The sequence below is a fragment of the Nannobrachium achirus genome (assembly GCF_963921795.1).
Source record: "Nannobrachium achirus genome assembly, chromosome: 16".
NCBI lineage: Eukaryota > Metazoa > Chordata > Actinopteri > Myctophiformes > Myctophidae > Nannobrachium > Nannobrachium achirus.
This window is the reverse complement of record NC_137823.1, coordinates 40005827-40021319: the sequence shown is the minus strand read 5'-3', so window position 1 is coordinate 40021319 and position 15493 is coordinate 40005827. Positions and strand designations below refer to the sequence as shown.

General features: G+C 45.4%; 1 protein-coding gene across 1 annotated transcript; it reads left to right on the top strand.

Moving 5' to 3' along the window:
• Nucleotides 1-2510: 2510 nt before the first annotated feature.
• On the top strand, nucleotides 2511-5063 carry LOC308301018 (tetratricopeptide repeat protein 27-like; the record flags this gene model as incomplete). Its single annotated transcript, XM_080744914.1, has 1 exon — nucleotides 2511-5063. The coding sequence occupies one exon, from the start codon at nucleotides 2511-2513 to the stop codon at nucleotides 5061-5063; it is 2553 nt and encodes an 850-aa protein (XP_080601040.1).
• Nucleotides 5064-15493: the final 10430 nt, after the last annotated feature.

The window sequence follows — 15493 nt, the reverse complement described above, 5'->3', positions numbered from 1 at the left end:
CTATACGTGGCCGTGTGTGTGGGTCTGTCTGTCTGTATGCGTGTCTGTATGTAGCCTACAGTACCTTTTATGACCACACATGTTAAGGGAGGGGCGCTGTTGTTCAGGCCAGGCCAGACACCCACACACACACACACACACACACACACACACACACACACACACACACACACACACACACACACACACACACACACACACACACACACACACACACACACACACAATATATATATATTTGTTTTGCTGTTGCGCAGCCTCCACGACCACCGCTCAGTTCACACGGGTGTGATTTTTACTATAAGTGAAAGAAATACAAATGCCCTCTTTCCGTGCCATACCTGAAGGCAGCATTCAAGATTAATTGCTTCGTCCAAACTCTCCTGAACTTGAATGCAGCATCTTATGCTGAAAGAATTGCCCTCCCAGAGTAGAAATCTCCGTCATTGACTTAGTTCGGGGTGCAATGACCGAAAATAGCCGACCTACAAGCTCTGCGACGCGTTGTGAGCTTGGAGGTTTGCTATTTTCGGTATTTTCACCAAAAGGCCCTTTAAGATATTTCAGCCCTTGCCTCTCTAACATTCTCTGCATGTCCCTGGGCCCAATGAAACTGCCTTAATTGGCTCTCAAGCTGGCTCTAGAGCTTGCAGCTCTACTTTAAAGAAAAATGTTGATATTTTTTAGATACTCTTGAAATGTTCTATAATACTGTATATAGGTACATTTGGGCTGCATAATTGCAGATACCGACAAAAAGTCAAGTAATGGCCAACATATTGGCCAAACCGATATCATTCATTCTGGCTCTAACGCAACCATTAAGTGTTCTCAGGTTAGATCGTCACTAATGCAAACAAAGGCGTTCTTCAGGTTGGATATGGGACTGGTCATGCAGGATTAGATTAGATGTATGTCAACAGCTTTTGATCACCGCCGATATCAGCCTTTCACTGTCTGTCACCGCTGACACTTTCCATTCCTGTTGAGCTCTCTCACTTTCCACAGAGACGTCCAGCTTAAGCTTTGTGGTGAACAGTTCTTGTACTGCGTGTAGGACTCTGTTTCAGCCCAAGTTTCATCAGCTCCATCCGTCCGGTCAACCTCCATGAATCATTGATGCTCTAGGTCTAGGTAACCCCATAGTAGTATCCCTTCACTGTCCTGATTTCAGCTCTTTGACATGCATGGGTATGTCCTTAGTCTGACTCTGTTGAGCCTTTTGGTGTTGCTTTAGATCACCGTTTCCCAAACATTTTCCTGTCATATTTGTCTTTGTCTCTATTTTCAAAGCTTTCAGAAGACAAACCAAATACACAGGGACTCTCTCCCTGTGTGTGTGTGTGTGTGTGTGTGTGTGTGTGTGTGTGTGTGTGTGTGTGTGTGTGTGTGTGTGTGTGTGTGTGTGTGTGTGTGTGTGTGTGTGTGTGTGTGTGTGTGTGTGTGTGTGTGTGTGTGTGTGTGTGTGGTGTTGGGAAAATAATTGATTGACTATGATCGGGAACGGTCTGCTCCTTGTGACGCATGGATGATCCTTGACAGAAGCGTCTTCAGTAGCATTTAAGTCTGTGTTATCCATACATGTTAGCCATGCCCAAATATGAAATGCAGGGCATGGTTCCAGCAGGACCTCTGGAGTCCTCACTCCAGTCCAGAATGAACAGGTTTTTTCTGTCCCGTACGTCCAGAATATCAGTCCAGAATGAATAGGCTTTTTCAAAAAGCAAAATGTGTGTCCCATGTCCCGTCCGCCCGTACGTACGTACGTACGTATGTGTGTAGTGTCCGTCCCGGTCTGATGATTGGATACTTTGAGGATTGGTCAAGCTTCACATGACAATTCGGCCCTCCAGATAAAATCATTAATTCATTCAGAATATAAAGAATGTATAGATCACAGAGTTCATAACTCTAGAACACATAGAATAAAAGTTCACCGCTTCACTTCGAACCAAGGTTTGTTTTTTTAATGTCCATGTACTGTAGAGCTCTGTCTCCACCTGAGGTGTCTGTCTGTCTCCTTGTCTCCCTGTCTCCATGACTGTCTGTCTGTATGTCTCCAAGGTATGCCCATGGAGATCGAGGGAGGGCGAGTGCCAATGTGCGGCCGGCCGCACTTTGGCACTCACCCTTACTGGGGAGATCCCTAATGTCATCAATACGACCTCATAGCACTGATGCCATGGACTGGAAGTGCTGTTGCTAATGAGTTGACTTGGCCTGTTTGACATCATAGATGACCCCATATTTGGGCATTGCTGACCCTGCATTTCATATTTGGGCATGGCTAACATGTATGGATAACACAGACTTAAATGCTACTGAAGACGCTTCTGTCAAGGATCATCCATGCGTCACAAGGAGCAGACCGTTCCCGATCATAGTCAATCAATTATTTTCCCAATAGTATCTTACACACTATTGGCTCATCAAATACAGTCTCTAATCGTTGACTTTGAAACCTAATGTCACATAAGTTACCTATAGAAACGCACAGTGGTTCTGTGACGATGCAAGACGTAGAGATCGCAGTTCTCAGGGGCTTTTTAACATCCAGCGAGACAACAGGATGGAAGCAGGAGCGCTTCAACAATGGCGTGGTGGGCCCGCTGCTACAGTCACTATTAGAGGGGGATTTTAAGGCGGTGCTCCTGAACCCCCAGATGCTGGAACTGATGGGTGGAGGAGATGATAGCCACGGTGACATAAAAGACATGGAGGCCTACATGGAGAGACGGGTGCTGGCCTTCTTGGATAAAGGTACAGACGGTGACAAGGCCAACAGGCAGTTGACAGTGATGGTTCTGGCGGTGGCCTGCCTCCAGCTGTTTGCCCAGAGTAACTGGACCGGTCCTCCCGTATCCATCCATGTTCCTGACCTGCTGCCTCCAGCTCTGCTGTCCTCCTTCCCCCAGCCCCAGGACCTAACTGAGGCCCTTCACAAGAGCCTGCTTCTCGACGGGGAGTCAGTGTACAGCCTGGTGGCAAATCCTTTTCTACTCCTCCTGGCCCGGGTCCTCCTGCACAACTGCTCCTCTAGGATGGACAGCCTCCAGCTACTGCCCTGGTGGACCTTGCGCTACGTTAAACTTCACCAGCAGATCTTGGAGGCCTGCTCTCAACAGCTTCTCACCCTGGCCCACAGCAGCATGGAGAAAGTGACAAAGTGTGAGATCCTGTTCTCAGACAGACGCCACAGGAACCTGGTCATCCAGTTCCACCTGGAGTGTGTTTACACCCACCTGGCCTACTATGAATATGAGCATGCCAAAGAACACATCCAGAAGGCCCAGGAGCTGTCTTGTCTGGAGATGAAAATGACTGGTGCCCTCGGGAAGCGGACCCGGTTCCAGCAGGACTTCTTGGCACAGCTCCTACTGGCAGTCAAGCGGAAGGAGGATTCACCCATCCCTGCAGAATCTGATGAACTGACCCCGACCCCTACCCCAGTTGCCAACCTGCCAAAGGACAATGACCTGCATGATGACACAGTGCTGGACCAGATCAACCTAGCAGAGCCAGATCAGTACCAGCTGCCTGATCTCGGTGCCGAGGAGCAGGCTCTCATCCTGGCTGTCTGCATTGACTCCCAGAAGAACAACCCAGTCCACAGACTAACTGAGGAGGAACTCCTGGCCTTCACAGCTAGTCTACTGTCTCAACCAAAGTTCTGGGTCATAGAGGTAACAGCCCTTTGCCTCAGGACCAAGCTGGAGAAAGGCAGCTCCAGACGGATTGAAAGAGCCATGAAGCAAACGCAGACCATAGTGGATCACTTTGAAGACGAGAGCTGCTCCGTGACTGAACGCCTCAAGGTTTTCTACTGCTGTCAGGCTCCACCCAGGTGGGACGTCCAGAAACAGCTGGCCAGCCTGTTGACAGACCTGGGCTGTACGGGCTCAGCTCTGCTCATCTTTGAGAAACTGGAACTGTGGGAAGATGCGGTTATCTGCTATGAGAGGATGGGTCAACACGGCAAGGCAGAGGAGATCCTGCGGAGGGAGCTGGAGAAGAAGGAGACCCCCACTCTGTACTGTCTGCTGGGAGATGTCAAAAGGGATCATCAGTATTACGACCGGGCGTGGGAGCTCTCAGGTGGGCGCAGCGCCCGCGCCATGCGCTCCAAGGCCCTGCTGCACATGCGCAACAAAGAGTTCCAGCAGTGCGTGGACTGCTTCGAGCAGTCTGTCCGCATCAACGCCTTACAGCTCGGGGTGTGGTTCTCCTTAGGTTGTGCCTACTTTTCCCTGCAGAGTTATGAGGGTGCTGCCAAGGCCTTCCAGTGGTGTGTGAGACTGGAGCCAGACAACGCAGAGGGTTGGAGCAACCTCTCCTCAGCTCACATTCGCCTTCAGAAGAAGGACAAAGCCTTCCGTACCCTGCAGGAAGCCCTGAAGTGTAACTTTGAACACTGGCAGATCTGGGAGAACTTCATCGGCGTGTGCATTGACATCGGGGAGTTCAGAGAAGCCGTCAAGGCCTACCACCGTCTCATGGACCTCAGGGAGAAATACAAAGATGTCCAGATTCTAGAGATTCTAGTGCGGGCGGTTGTGGAGAACCTAACGGATAACCATGGTGAGCAGATGGCCTCTCTCAGCCCCAAACTCAGAGAGCTCATGGGCCGCGTCACCTCCTGCCACAGCTCTGACGCCAAAATATGGCTGCTGTACGCGCAGCTGTACGGCGATGGCCACAGCACCAGCCCAGAGGATAATGAAAAGGCACTGCAGTTCCTGTCAAAGGCTCATCGTTGTGAAGTCCAACTCAGTGGCTGGGAGAAGGACACTGCCACCTTCAAGGACGTTATAAAGAGAGCCGTCCATATGGGACAAGTCACCATCAGTTGCAGTAAGAAGATGGCTGACCCCCAGGAAGCTCTCCAGGTGCTCTCCTCTACACGCCTCAGTCTGAGGTGTTTGGCCACCAAAGCCAAGCAAATGTTCACAGAAGTGACCACAGGACAGGTCAGTGACAACCTGAGGGACAGCGTCACAGAGCTGGACCAGCTCATCACAGAGCTGCAGGGCCTGAGTGGCACCCTGCGTAGCCAATCACAATGACCCTCCCATAATGACATGCCCTTTCTCCATTCATTTCTGTGCAAATATATACACACAGTATATAATTCAACCAATGTGTATCTCATAAAGACATCCACACAGGTAAACACTACTGTAACTAAACTGAAAGTACTAAATGAAATGGTTAGTGGCTGGTTTATAATTTCTCCATGTCACAGATGACAGCTGCTTTCTTTCTCCATTCACTTCACAACTCTCATCTTTTCCAGCAATACAGTCTCACAGTGTGCTAGCCTCTGATGGCTTGGAGCTGTGAGTCCTTGCCATTTGCCATGACATAACTCCTAATATTGGCTAAAGCTAAATATCTTCAACAGTCCAATAAACACATCTGTGTGAAGTGGGCGGTGCTCATTTCGCACGATATACAGTATATTCCCTTGACGTCATGTCATGTGTAGTAATAATAATAATATAATCTATCTATAAATGCGACAAATCTCTGTCTGTCTGTATGTAATCCACGTATCTCGAGAACCGTTCGTCCCACCGGCATCAGATTCGGCACGCGCGTTCCCCGCCGCAGTGCGGAGTGCAGTGCGGTTTTCCCGAAACGGAGCGAAACGTTCAGAATCTCCGTATGCAGGCAAACATTATGGCCTGTGTCCATATATGACAACAGGTATAATGCGGTTTGCATTAAAGGGGGAACCGGCACTGTGTCTGCAACACAGTCGGAGGCACAGACAGATACAGAGATCTCCATAATGGGAATAAAGGGACACAGACAAACAGATACAGATATCTCCATATGAGCATAAATGGACACAGGCAAACAGATGGTCAATACGGGTCCTACAGAGATCTCCATATATGGACATAAAATGGACGTAGACAGACAGATATCTCCATATATGGACATAAATGTACACACGCAAACAGATGGTCAAAACGGATCCTATGACAACAGGTATAATGGGGTTTGCATTAAAGGGCGGGCATTGTTCCCGAGTTGGCCAGGTCGCCGACTCGGGCGGCCGAGCTTCTAGTTAATAATAATAACCCTTGGAAAGCAAGTAACTTTCAGTGCCGGACTTTCTTGACGACCTGATATAAATAACAAGATGCAAGTTGGCACCTCGGCAAAGTGCCAACTTGCCCACCCACATACATACAGACAGACGAACAGTACCGAAAGTAGTACTTGCGTGTTCTGCTGGCGCACAAGTAGGCCATATATGGCCACGAGTGCACAAGGAGCAAGTTGGCACCTCGACCTAGAGTGCAGTCTAGTTATGTATTGTCTTGTCTTGAATGTATGCTTTGACACGAGCAAAACGATTTTCCCTTGTGGATAATAAAGATGTATATATAATTACTACAATTTATTCCTGCTTCTGGTCAGACTGAATTAAATAGAAACATTTCCTTTTGGAAAATGTAGAAAACATGTCTGATATGTTTTGATAGGCTATTTATGTTTGACAATATCACAATTTAATGAAGAACATAAATTATATAGACACATTAATCCTGTGCAAAACGGATCACTGCTGTGGGCAAGTTTTCAACATTTTCCTTAAAAAAAAAAAAAAAGGAGGAAAAAATGCCAAAATAGCAGATGTACAAGCTCCATGGTACGACGGCGTTGCGGAAATAGCTGATCTAGAATCTCAAAACCCATTGCATCTGTGACACGTTGTGAACTTATAGATCGGCTATTTTGGGAAGTATAAATCAGGCTTAATGACAGGCAGGGCCGGCGCGTATCCCCCTGTGTGACATGGCTGACACCATAATGAGGCTGTTCACACATCCTTAGCTTTCCTGCTGGGGAATCAATCTGCTGACTGGACATGAGACTGTCTGTATGTGTGTCTGTCTGTCTCTTTCTCAGCCCCCGCTCGCCAGATGGTCGCCAGCTTTCACACTGTCTGAGTGGAAATGCAAAAATATCCAATCCATTGAATCCCATTATAAACAGAGGCCGTAACGCGGGACGACAGTGTTTCAACAGGGATGTCCTTGACCCTCATCCAGCTCTGCAGGCCGCTCTGCGGCACATAAATAACACAGCAGATTTGACTGCAGTTTCATCCTCAGTGACATGACTCGACGTTTTGTGAAAACCCCACTTGTCAGATAATGTGGATCAGCTGGCCTCCATTGACACACAATATGCACAATATGTTACGTTTATTGATTCATTTTAGGTGCTAAATTACAAATGTACCCCGGTTTTACTGCAGTCTGGTTGTTTGTATGTGTGAGTTGGACATACTGCTGCTGGGTTATTGTCTGTGACTGGAGATCTAAAGCTCTGCAACAGCTCTACTGAATTATTAAATTAATGTTCAGATGTTCCGATCAGGAAAGACGATTTAATCCAACCCTCACATCAAATTCACGAGGCTAAGGACAACAATTTGATATTGCTTGAGATCGTTTGTTGAGACTAGGCTGAAAGACTGATCAATGGTACAGATAAACATTGAGGGATTTGAGGTTACGCTGCTGGTTGGATGTTTTGGTGTAAGAGTGAGATGGGGGTTGACTCTTGACTCTTTGGCTTGGAGCTGTGGGTGCTCACGTCATCTCAGGACCTTTAGTTTACCACCAGCTGCAGATGTAAGTGGCTGTGACCCAAAAAGTCCTGTCATCCGGCGTTCCTTTCGTACAGAATGCTGATAGTATTGGACAAGCACAGCTGTCATGGAGGTAGCAAAGAGTTTGATGCGTCATTGCTTCAGCACGACATGTCTGTGATTTTTAAGTTGTTTCTGTCGAGTGATACTGTATGTTGCAAGACATTGTCATAAATCAGGCATTAAGGTCACTTATTAGTGTGAGTTTGATGGGACGCGTGATCAAACTAGAAAGGTGCGCTCAGTAGAGTGACAATGTTTTGGGGTTTGTGTTGGCATGGGGCAATGGAGGGAAGGGATATAAAACACAGACATCTTATTAGTCAGGCTAGGAGCCATGTAGTGTGTTATGTTGTCATCACATGACATTACAATTACAATGGTATATCCTAATTAATACATAGCAATATGTGTGTCTGCATGAGCTCTGTTGATCCGAATGTCATTCTGAACTGATTTCCGTCAATGTTCTGTCTAATCTGCAAAGTAACTGTCATTGTTAATTCCTTGTGTCAATTATGTTTGTATCACCACTTCACCAGTCAAGTTTTCACTGCCCAAGTCCTCCCAGAGAGGAAGTTACAATGCAAGGCGGTGGTCAGATTACGGTAGGCTTGTCTTTTTATAATCTTCACCAATAAGAACAAAACCACTTCACAAGCACAATGTTGGTGTGACTAATAGCTTCACCGAAAAATATATTTTGTACATGCAGAGGTGAATGAACTACAATGCAACTGTCATGAGTTTGTTTTCATTTCGTTTATAGTTTTGTTTTCAATCACTTGGGAGTTGCCTCTGTACTTTTTATCAACTTGTCGAGGTTCAGTAGAATATACTGTATGTATGGCCATGGGAGGGTCGCACCGTTTTATATCTGAGCACTTTAAAATCCTCCAGTGACCCCTCATTGTAAATATCGAACTTAGTTAAGACCATTCGTTGATTTGTACAACCCATTTCATGTACAAAGAGTCAAAGACAATCCACTGTACTTTTCATGAGGCATAAAAAGGCACTTAAAAAGAAATTAACAAAGCCTGCTCACTCACACACCTCTTGTATTACGTCTCTCTATTGTGACCTTGACACTTGACCTTTTTGACCCAAAGCGTAATCATCTCTACAGGACGGTCAACTGATCATCTCGTTCTCTCTTCCACACACACACACACACGCACGCACGCACGCACGCACGCACGCACGCACGCACGCACGCACGCACGCACGCACGCACGCACGCACGCTCATACAGACACGCACATACGCGCCCACACGCACGCACACACACACACACACACACACACACACACACACACACACACACACACACACACACACACACACACACACGCACACACGCACGCACGCACGCACGCACGCACGCACGCACGCACGCACGCGCACAGCACATGCACGCTTGACCAGGCAGGTCACATTGCAGGTCAAGTTGCACACGACGAGTGATGGAAGTGTTACTTGTCAGGAGTATCGTATTGTGTTAGGAACATTTATCCTTCAGCTTTTCAGACACCAAAACGTGGACCTTGTAATGAGTCCTTCAGTTTCCACAACACTTTCAGAAAGTATAGTCTGATGTCTGTCGTTTAGATTTAGACCTTTACTGATCCCGACAGCAGTGGTGGAAGAAGCACTCCGATTTTTGGGTCAATACAAATAGCAATACCACTAAATACAATTATTATTATTATTACCAGTAAGACTCCCTAATCGGGAGATAAGCGACCGTCAGGTCGCATACCCAAACTTTAGAAGGCAATGGCAGGCAATCAGGAGGGAATATGGGAAATGGGACAAAAGTCATGTTGATGACTTTAGAGATACTGTGATACCGCTTTGCGTGATTTTAGGGCAAAGTCTGTTGGAGCAGTGTCCAAATATGTGTTTTGCAAAAATCGGCCTGATGGTGGCGCTAGAAGAGGGCCATGTGAGAAAGTGGTTGTGGTTTGGCAGCCAAGGAGTGTGTGTGCAAAGTCTGGCATGGATGGGGGCAACGGTTGCGGAGATATGAGTAGGGGAAAAGTGTGATGTGATGGACAGACAGACTGACTGACGGACATATTGACAGACAGCTGGTCGCAGTTTAGTATGTGAAACGACACATGCTGACTCCGTCTGGACGTTTGGACGTGTACACTTTTGTACGTTCTATGGGTTTGCCGCTCTGACATCATGCTCTGACATCACTGTGATGTCAGGGGAACCACTCTAACATAATCACTTTTATGTCCATATATGGAGTTCCCTGATGTCATCAATGTTAAGCCCATATCTAACAGGACTTCATATGGGAATACCCATATATGGAGGCCACATCGGTCACATACAGTACCATACTAACAGAATACATATTATGGCCAAGACAGCCCATATCTGTGTGGCTGGTTACAGACAGGGATCTCCACGTATGGGCATAAAAGGGATTGTATGTACTAGAAGCTGGGCCGCCCTTCGGGCGGCCCAGCGTCTAGTCGGCGACCTGGCCAACTCGGGAACGATGTAAATAGAGAATGAATGCCCCGCCCTTTAATGCAAACCCCATTATACCTGTTGTCATAGGACCCGTTTTGACCATCTGTTTTCCTGTGTCCATTTATGCCCATATATGGAGATATCTGTATCTGTCTGTCTGCCGGCGTCCATTTTATGTCCATATATGGAGATCACTGCAGATATAGTTCTGGGTCCATTTTATGCCCATATGCCCATATATGGAGATATCTGTCTATTTGCGTCCATTTTATGCCTGCCCCACCCTTTAATGCAAACCCCAATATACCTGTTGTCATAGGACCCGTTTTGACCATCTGTTAGCCTTTGTCCCCACCCTTTAATGCAAACCCCAATATACCTGTTGTCATAGGACCCGTTTTGACCATCTGTTTGCCATTGTCCCCTTATGCCCATATATGGAGATCTCTGCACACACAGTACCGGTTGCGGAAAACTCTGATGTCAGACATCAGCTCCGCATTCGGGGATTCATTTTATGCCCATACCCCTTATGCCCATATATGGAGATCTCTGCACACACAGTACTGGTTGCGGAAAACTCTGATGTCAGACATCAGTTCCCCATATATGGAGATATCTGTATCTGTCTGTCTGTCGGCGTCCATTTTATGTCCATATATGGAGATCACTGCAGATATAGTTCTGGGTCCATTTTATGCCCATATGCCCATATATGGAGATATCTGTCTATTTGCGTCCATTTTATGCCTGCCCCACCCTTTAATGCAAACCCCAATATACCTGTTGTCATAGGACCCGTTTTGACCATCTGTTAGCCTTTGTCCCCACCCTTTAATGCAAACCCCAATATACCTGTTGTCATAGGACCCGTTTGGACCATCTGTTTGCCTTCTGTTAGCCTTTGTCCCCACCCTTTAATGCAAACCCCAATATACCTGTTGTCATAGGACCCGTTTTGACCATCTGTTTGCCATTGTCCCCTTATGCCCATATATGGAGATCTCTGCACACACAGTACCGGTTGCGGAAAACTCTGATGTCAGACATCAGCTCCGCATTCGGGGATTCATTTTATGCCCATACCCCTTATGCCCATATATGGAGATCTCTGCACACACAGTACTGGTTGCGGAAAACTCTGATGTCAGACATCAGTTCCGCATACGGGCATTCATTTTATGCCCATATATGGAGAACGTGGGAAGAATGGTTTAGAGATACTCGGATTACATACATACATACACATTCACAGAGATTTTTTGTTGACTCATGTGGCGTACGTGATGTCAGAGCCTTTTATGAAGTGATGTCACAATGAGTCAGCGCTTCCTCCGGAACAGCCTGATGTCAACAATCAGCTCCGCATAAGGAGATTCCGAACGTTTTGCGCCGGTTTCGGAAAACCGCGAGTCGGGTCGGGTCGAGGCCCGGCACTGCACTCCGCGCGGCGGCGGGGAACGCGCGTGCCGAATCTGAAGCCGGTGGGACGAACGGTTCTCGAGATACGCGGATTACAAACAAACAAACAGACAGAGATTTGTCGCATTTATAGATAGATGATGTCAGATGTCTGACATAGGACTTTCACATAACGAATAACTGAGTAAGCATGTTTGGGCTCTCACAGCATATCTCCATCTACAGTACTGTACATGGATCTCCATGGATACCAGGGGTCTCCATATATGGGTAATTCGTCCGATACTCACCCTTTAGGGCTAGGCCGCTTGTCACCCTGAGGCGTCTTACTAGTTATACAAGTAAAGATCCTGTAATCAAAATGTTACTTGAGTAAAAGCACAAAAGTATTGGTATCAAAATATACTTACAGTACCAAAGTAAAAAGTAGTACATTTTAAAAGCCATCTGTTTATGGAAGAATACAATAGAGCTTAAAAATATGAATCTAAATCTGGAAAGTAACTTGTAACTAAAGTGTCAAATAATTGCAGTTGAATAAAGCACACTAGCTTATTAAGCTATAAAGCAGTGAAAACTTTACATACTCAGTTAAAGTAATTAAAGTACAGTAGCCTACTTTATAGGCCTACTGTAAATGCACTGGTGTCCTATTCACATGTTTGACATCTAGATGGAAAATAAGCATTTTAGTAACTTCCTTGGCCCATCATAAGTCATATTAAAGACCTGTTTTATTCAAATATTTATCTAACTCAAATGTAAACAACTTTTATCACTTGGAAACACACGTAAAACTCCTGTTTAGAAGACATACGGTGTCACTGAGTCAAAACCCCAAGCAAAACATTTCTGGCTGAAAAGAATTAATGCATTAGTAAAAGCTTTTGTACATGCGGTTTCTCATTATAGCAAGGCAAAATTTAAAAAACTTCTTAAATCTTTTTTAGATACCGGATTCAGATAGCGAAAATAGGTGATATACTGTACAAGCCCACAACACGGTGCATCGCGTGTACAATAGATCGGCTACAGTACACTACCCTAGACGAAGTGGCTCCTTTGCGTAGGGTCAGGGTTAAAGCCCGCTCACAGCCATGGTGGAATTCGGAAATCTGTGAATCAATGAAACTCAGAGACAAAAAATACTCGCAAATATAATCACAAACTCAAAAAAGGCCCCAATAAACACCTTGAAGCCAAATTAGAAATAGTCAGTTTAGAGGCTAATAAACTGAGAAATCGGACAACCTCCTTAATCCTTTCTGCCAAAAAACACTACTTGGATGAGAAAGTTGAGGAAAACATCCACAAACCACGAGACCTATGGAAGCTATTTAAAACCCAGCTAGGCTGTGGTGCTAAACTTAGATCCATAGCCAGCAACATATCCATCCAAACTCCCATAACCCTCCTCACTGACAGTCTCGATGTAGCCAAAAATCTCAACATCTATTTCACCTCCATGGCCAAAAATCTGGTCAATAAACTGCCCGCTCCATCTGGGCTGTTTGGTGTTAGGCACATCTTGAAATTCTACAGGAACCTTGGGGTATGCAAAGACAATTTTAAACTTACCACGGTGACAACTGATGAAGTGTTTAAAAAACTTCGCACCCTACCTCAATTCAAGGCCGCTGGCCATGATAAAATCGCCCCCAAATTTTTCATAGACTCAGCTGCCACCATTGCCCCAATCATTACCCATATTATTAATCTATCTATCAAGCAGGGTTATGTCCCCCAGGACTTCAAATTAGCTAAGGTAACGCCCCTGCACAAAAAAGGCAGTAAACTTGACCCTGGCAACTACAGGCCAATCTCAATCCTTAGTTCCATCTCTAAGGTAATGGAAAAAATTGTCTATGAACAGGTGGCTAAATATCTTGAAGAGAATAAACTGATCTACGAGTTCCAGTCTGGCTTCAGAGAGTCCCATTCCACAGATACATGCCTCATCTATTTGAATGATTACATCAAACGTGCAATTCACGATGGCAAATATTGCGGCATGGTCATGCTGGACCTCCAGAAGGCATTTGACACCGTCGATCATTCTATTCTGATTGAAAAACTCAAAGCTATTGGTCTTGATAGCACAGCAGTGAGATGGATGCACTCTTACTTGGTGGGGAGGGAACAGATGGTGGAAGTCAACGGAACCCTGTCCCCCCCCCTCCCAGTAAACTGTGGAGTACCTCAAGGGAGTATACTAGGACCACTGTTGTTCTTAATATACGTAAACGACATGTCATCTGCTTGTAACTGCAATCTGTTTCTGTTCGCGGATGACTCGGCTCTCCTAGTCTCCGGCAGAGACTTATTGCAGGTTGAAAAGGCCCTTAACTGTGAACTTAACAAGATCTGCATCTGGCTCAATGACAACAGACTTTCAATTCACCTAGGCAAAACTGAATGTATCCTCTTTGGATCTAGTCAGAAACTTAGCCTAGTTGAGAACTTCACAATTAAAGTAGGTGACACTGTGATAGAAAGAAAAAACTACATCTGCTACCTGGGTTGCATCCTGGAGGCTAACCTATCCAGTGAAAAAATGACCACCAAGGTAATCAATAAAGTCAACCAACGAATTCGCTTCTTGCAAAGGGTTGCCCCGCTGATCAATACTAAATCCCGAAAGACACTAGGAGGAGCTCTTATTGGGCCCCTCATTGATTACGGAGTCCTTGTCTGGTATTGCGACGCCCCAGCCGCCTTAAAGTTAAAGCTTCAAACAGCCCAAAACAAACTAATTAGGGTTGTGCTTGGTCTCCCTCCTCTGACCCACCTTACCGATCATCACCACGAAAGCGTGGGATGGCTCAAAGTAGCTGACAGAGTACAGCATCTTGCAATGGGCCTGGTGTACAAGATACACTACACCTCCAAGATTCCCATGTACCTGACAAACTACTTCTTAAAGGTCAAGGATGTTCACGACCACAACACCAGAGGCAGCTCCACTAATCATCATCAACGTAGATTTAACACTAAACAAGGCTCTAACTCGTTCTCCTGCTACACCATCAACATGTGGAACGCCCTTCCTCAAGCCCTAAAGGAGAGCAAATCCCTAGCCTCCTTCAAAATTGGTATGAAAAGTCACCTTCAGACAGCTGCTACCCGTGACTTGTAAATAGACTAAGCCCCCATGCCCCCCCCCCCCCCCTTTTTTATTATTCTTTTTTCTGCCTTTGTATTTGATGTTATGCTTTTGAAACTGATATTATCCTAGATAAAGTACTATGTTCTATCCGTCTGTCTTTCAATGTTATATGAGATACTTAAAGTGTGGTTCCTGTGGAAATAAGCCTCGGCTTTCTAGGATCTCCTTTTAGTTGACCTTGTACCAGTGATTTGTACTGTCATGAAACTGTACTTTTTTCTATTGCAAACTTCTAATAAATTCTTCAATCAATCAATCAATAGCCTATTAGTTTTTTTTTTTATAATATGGAAATTACTTCAAAAGAGAATCATTCTCCATAACCTAAATTAGCTGTCCAGGACGGGTCAGGAATCACAAAATTCCAAGTGAAAATTCCAAGTGGTGTAATATTGGCCTAAATGTCTATATAAAAACTGTTAAACATGAAATTAATGATATATGAATGATATAATTATGATCATAGTATTTTTTTATAAAGACTTGGACTTCCACTCTTGACACAAAACCTTAATTACTAGATGGTTTCTGAATGTTATTATTCAGGAAACATATTATTTGTATTTCCAACGTTTCAAATGATCTGTTGCCCTACCTACTGTCAGGTAGTCTACTAGTGTCCACTGAATCTATACCGGTGTGTAGAGCAGACATACAGTACACAACCATCACATCAATACATGTGTGGTGGTGAGTACTGTGCCATGTTGAATGAATAATTCAAACTCATTTCTCACAAGTGG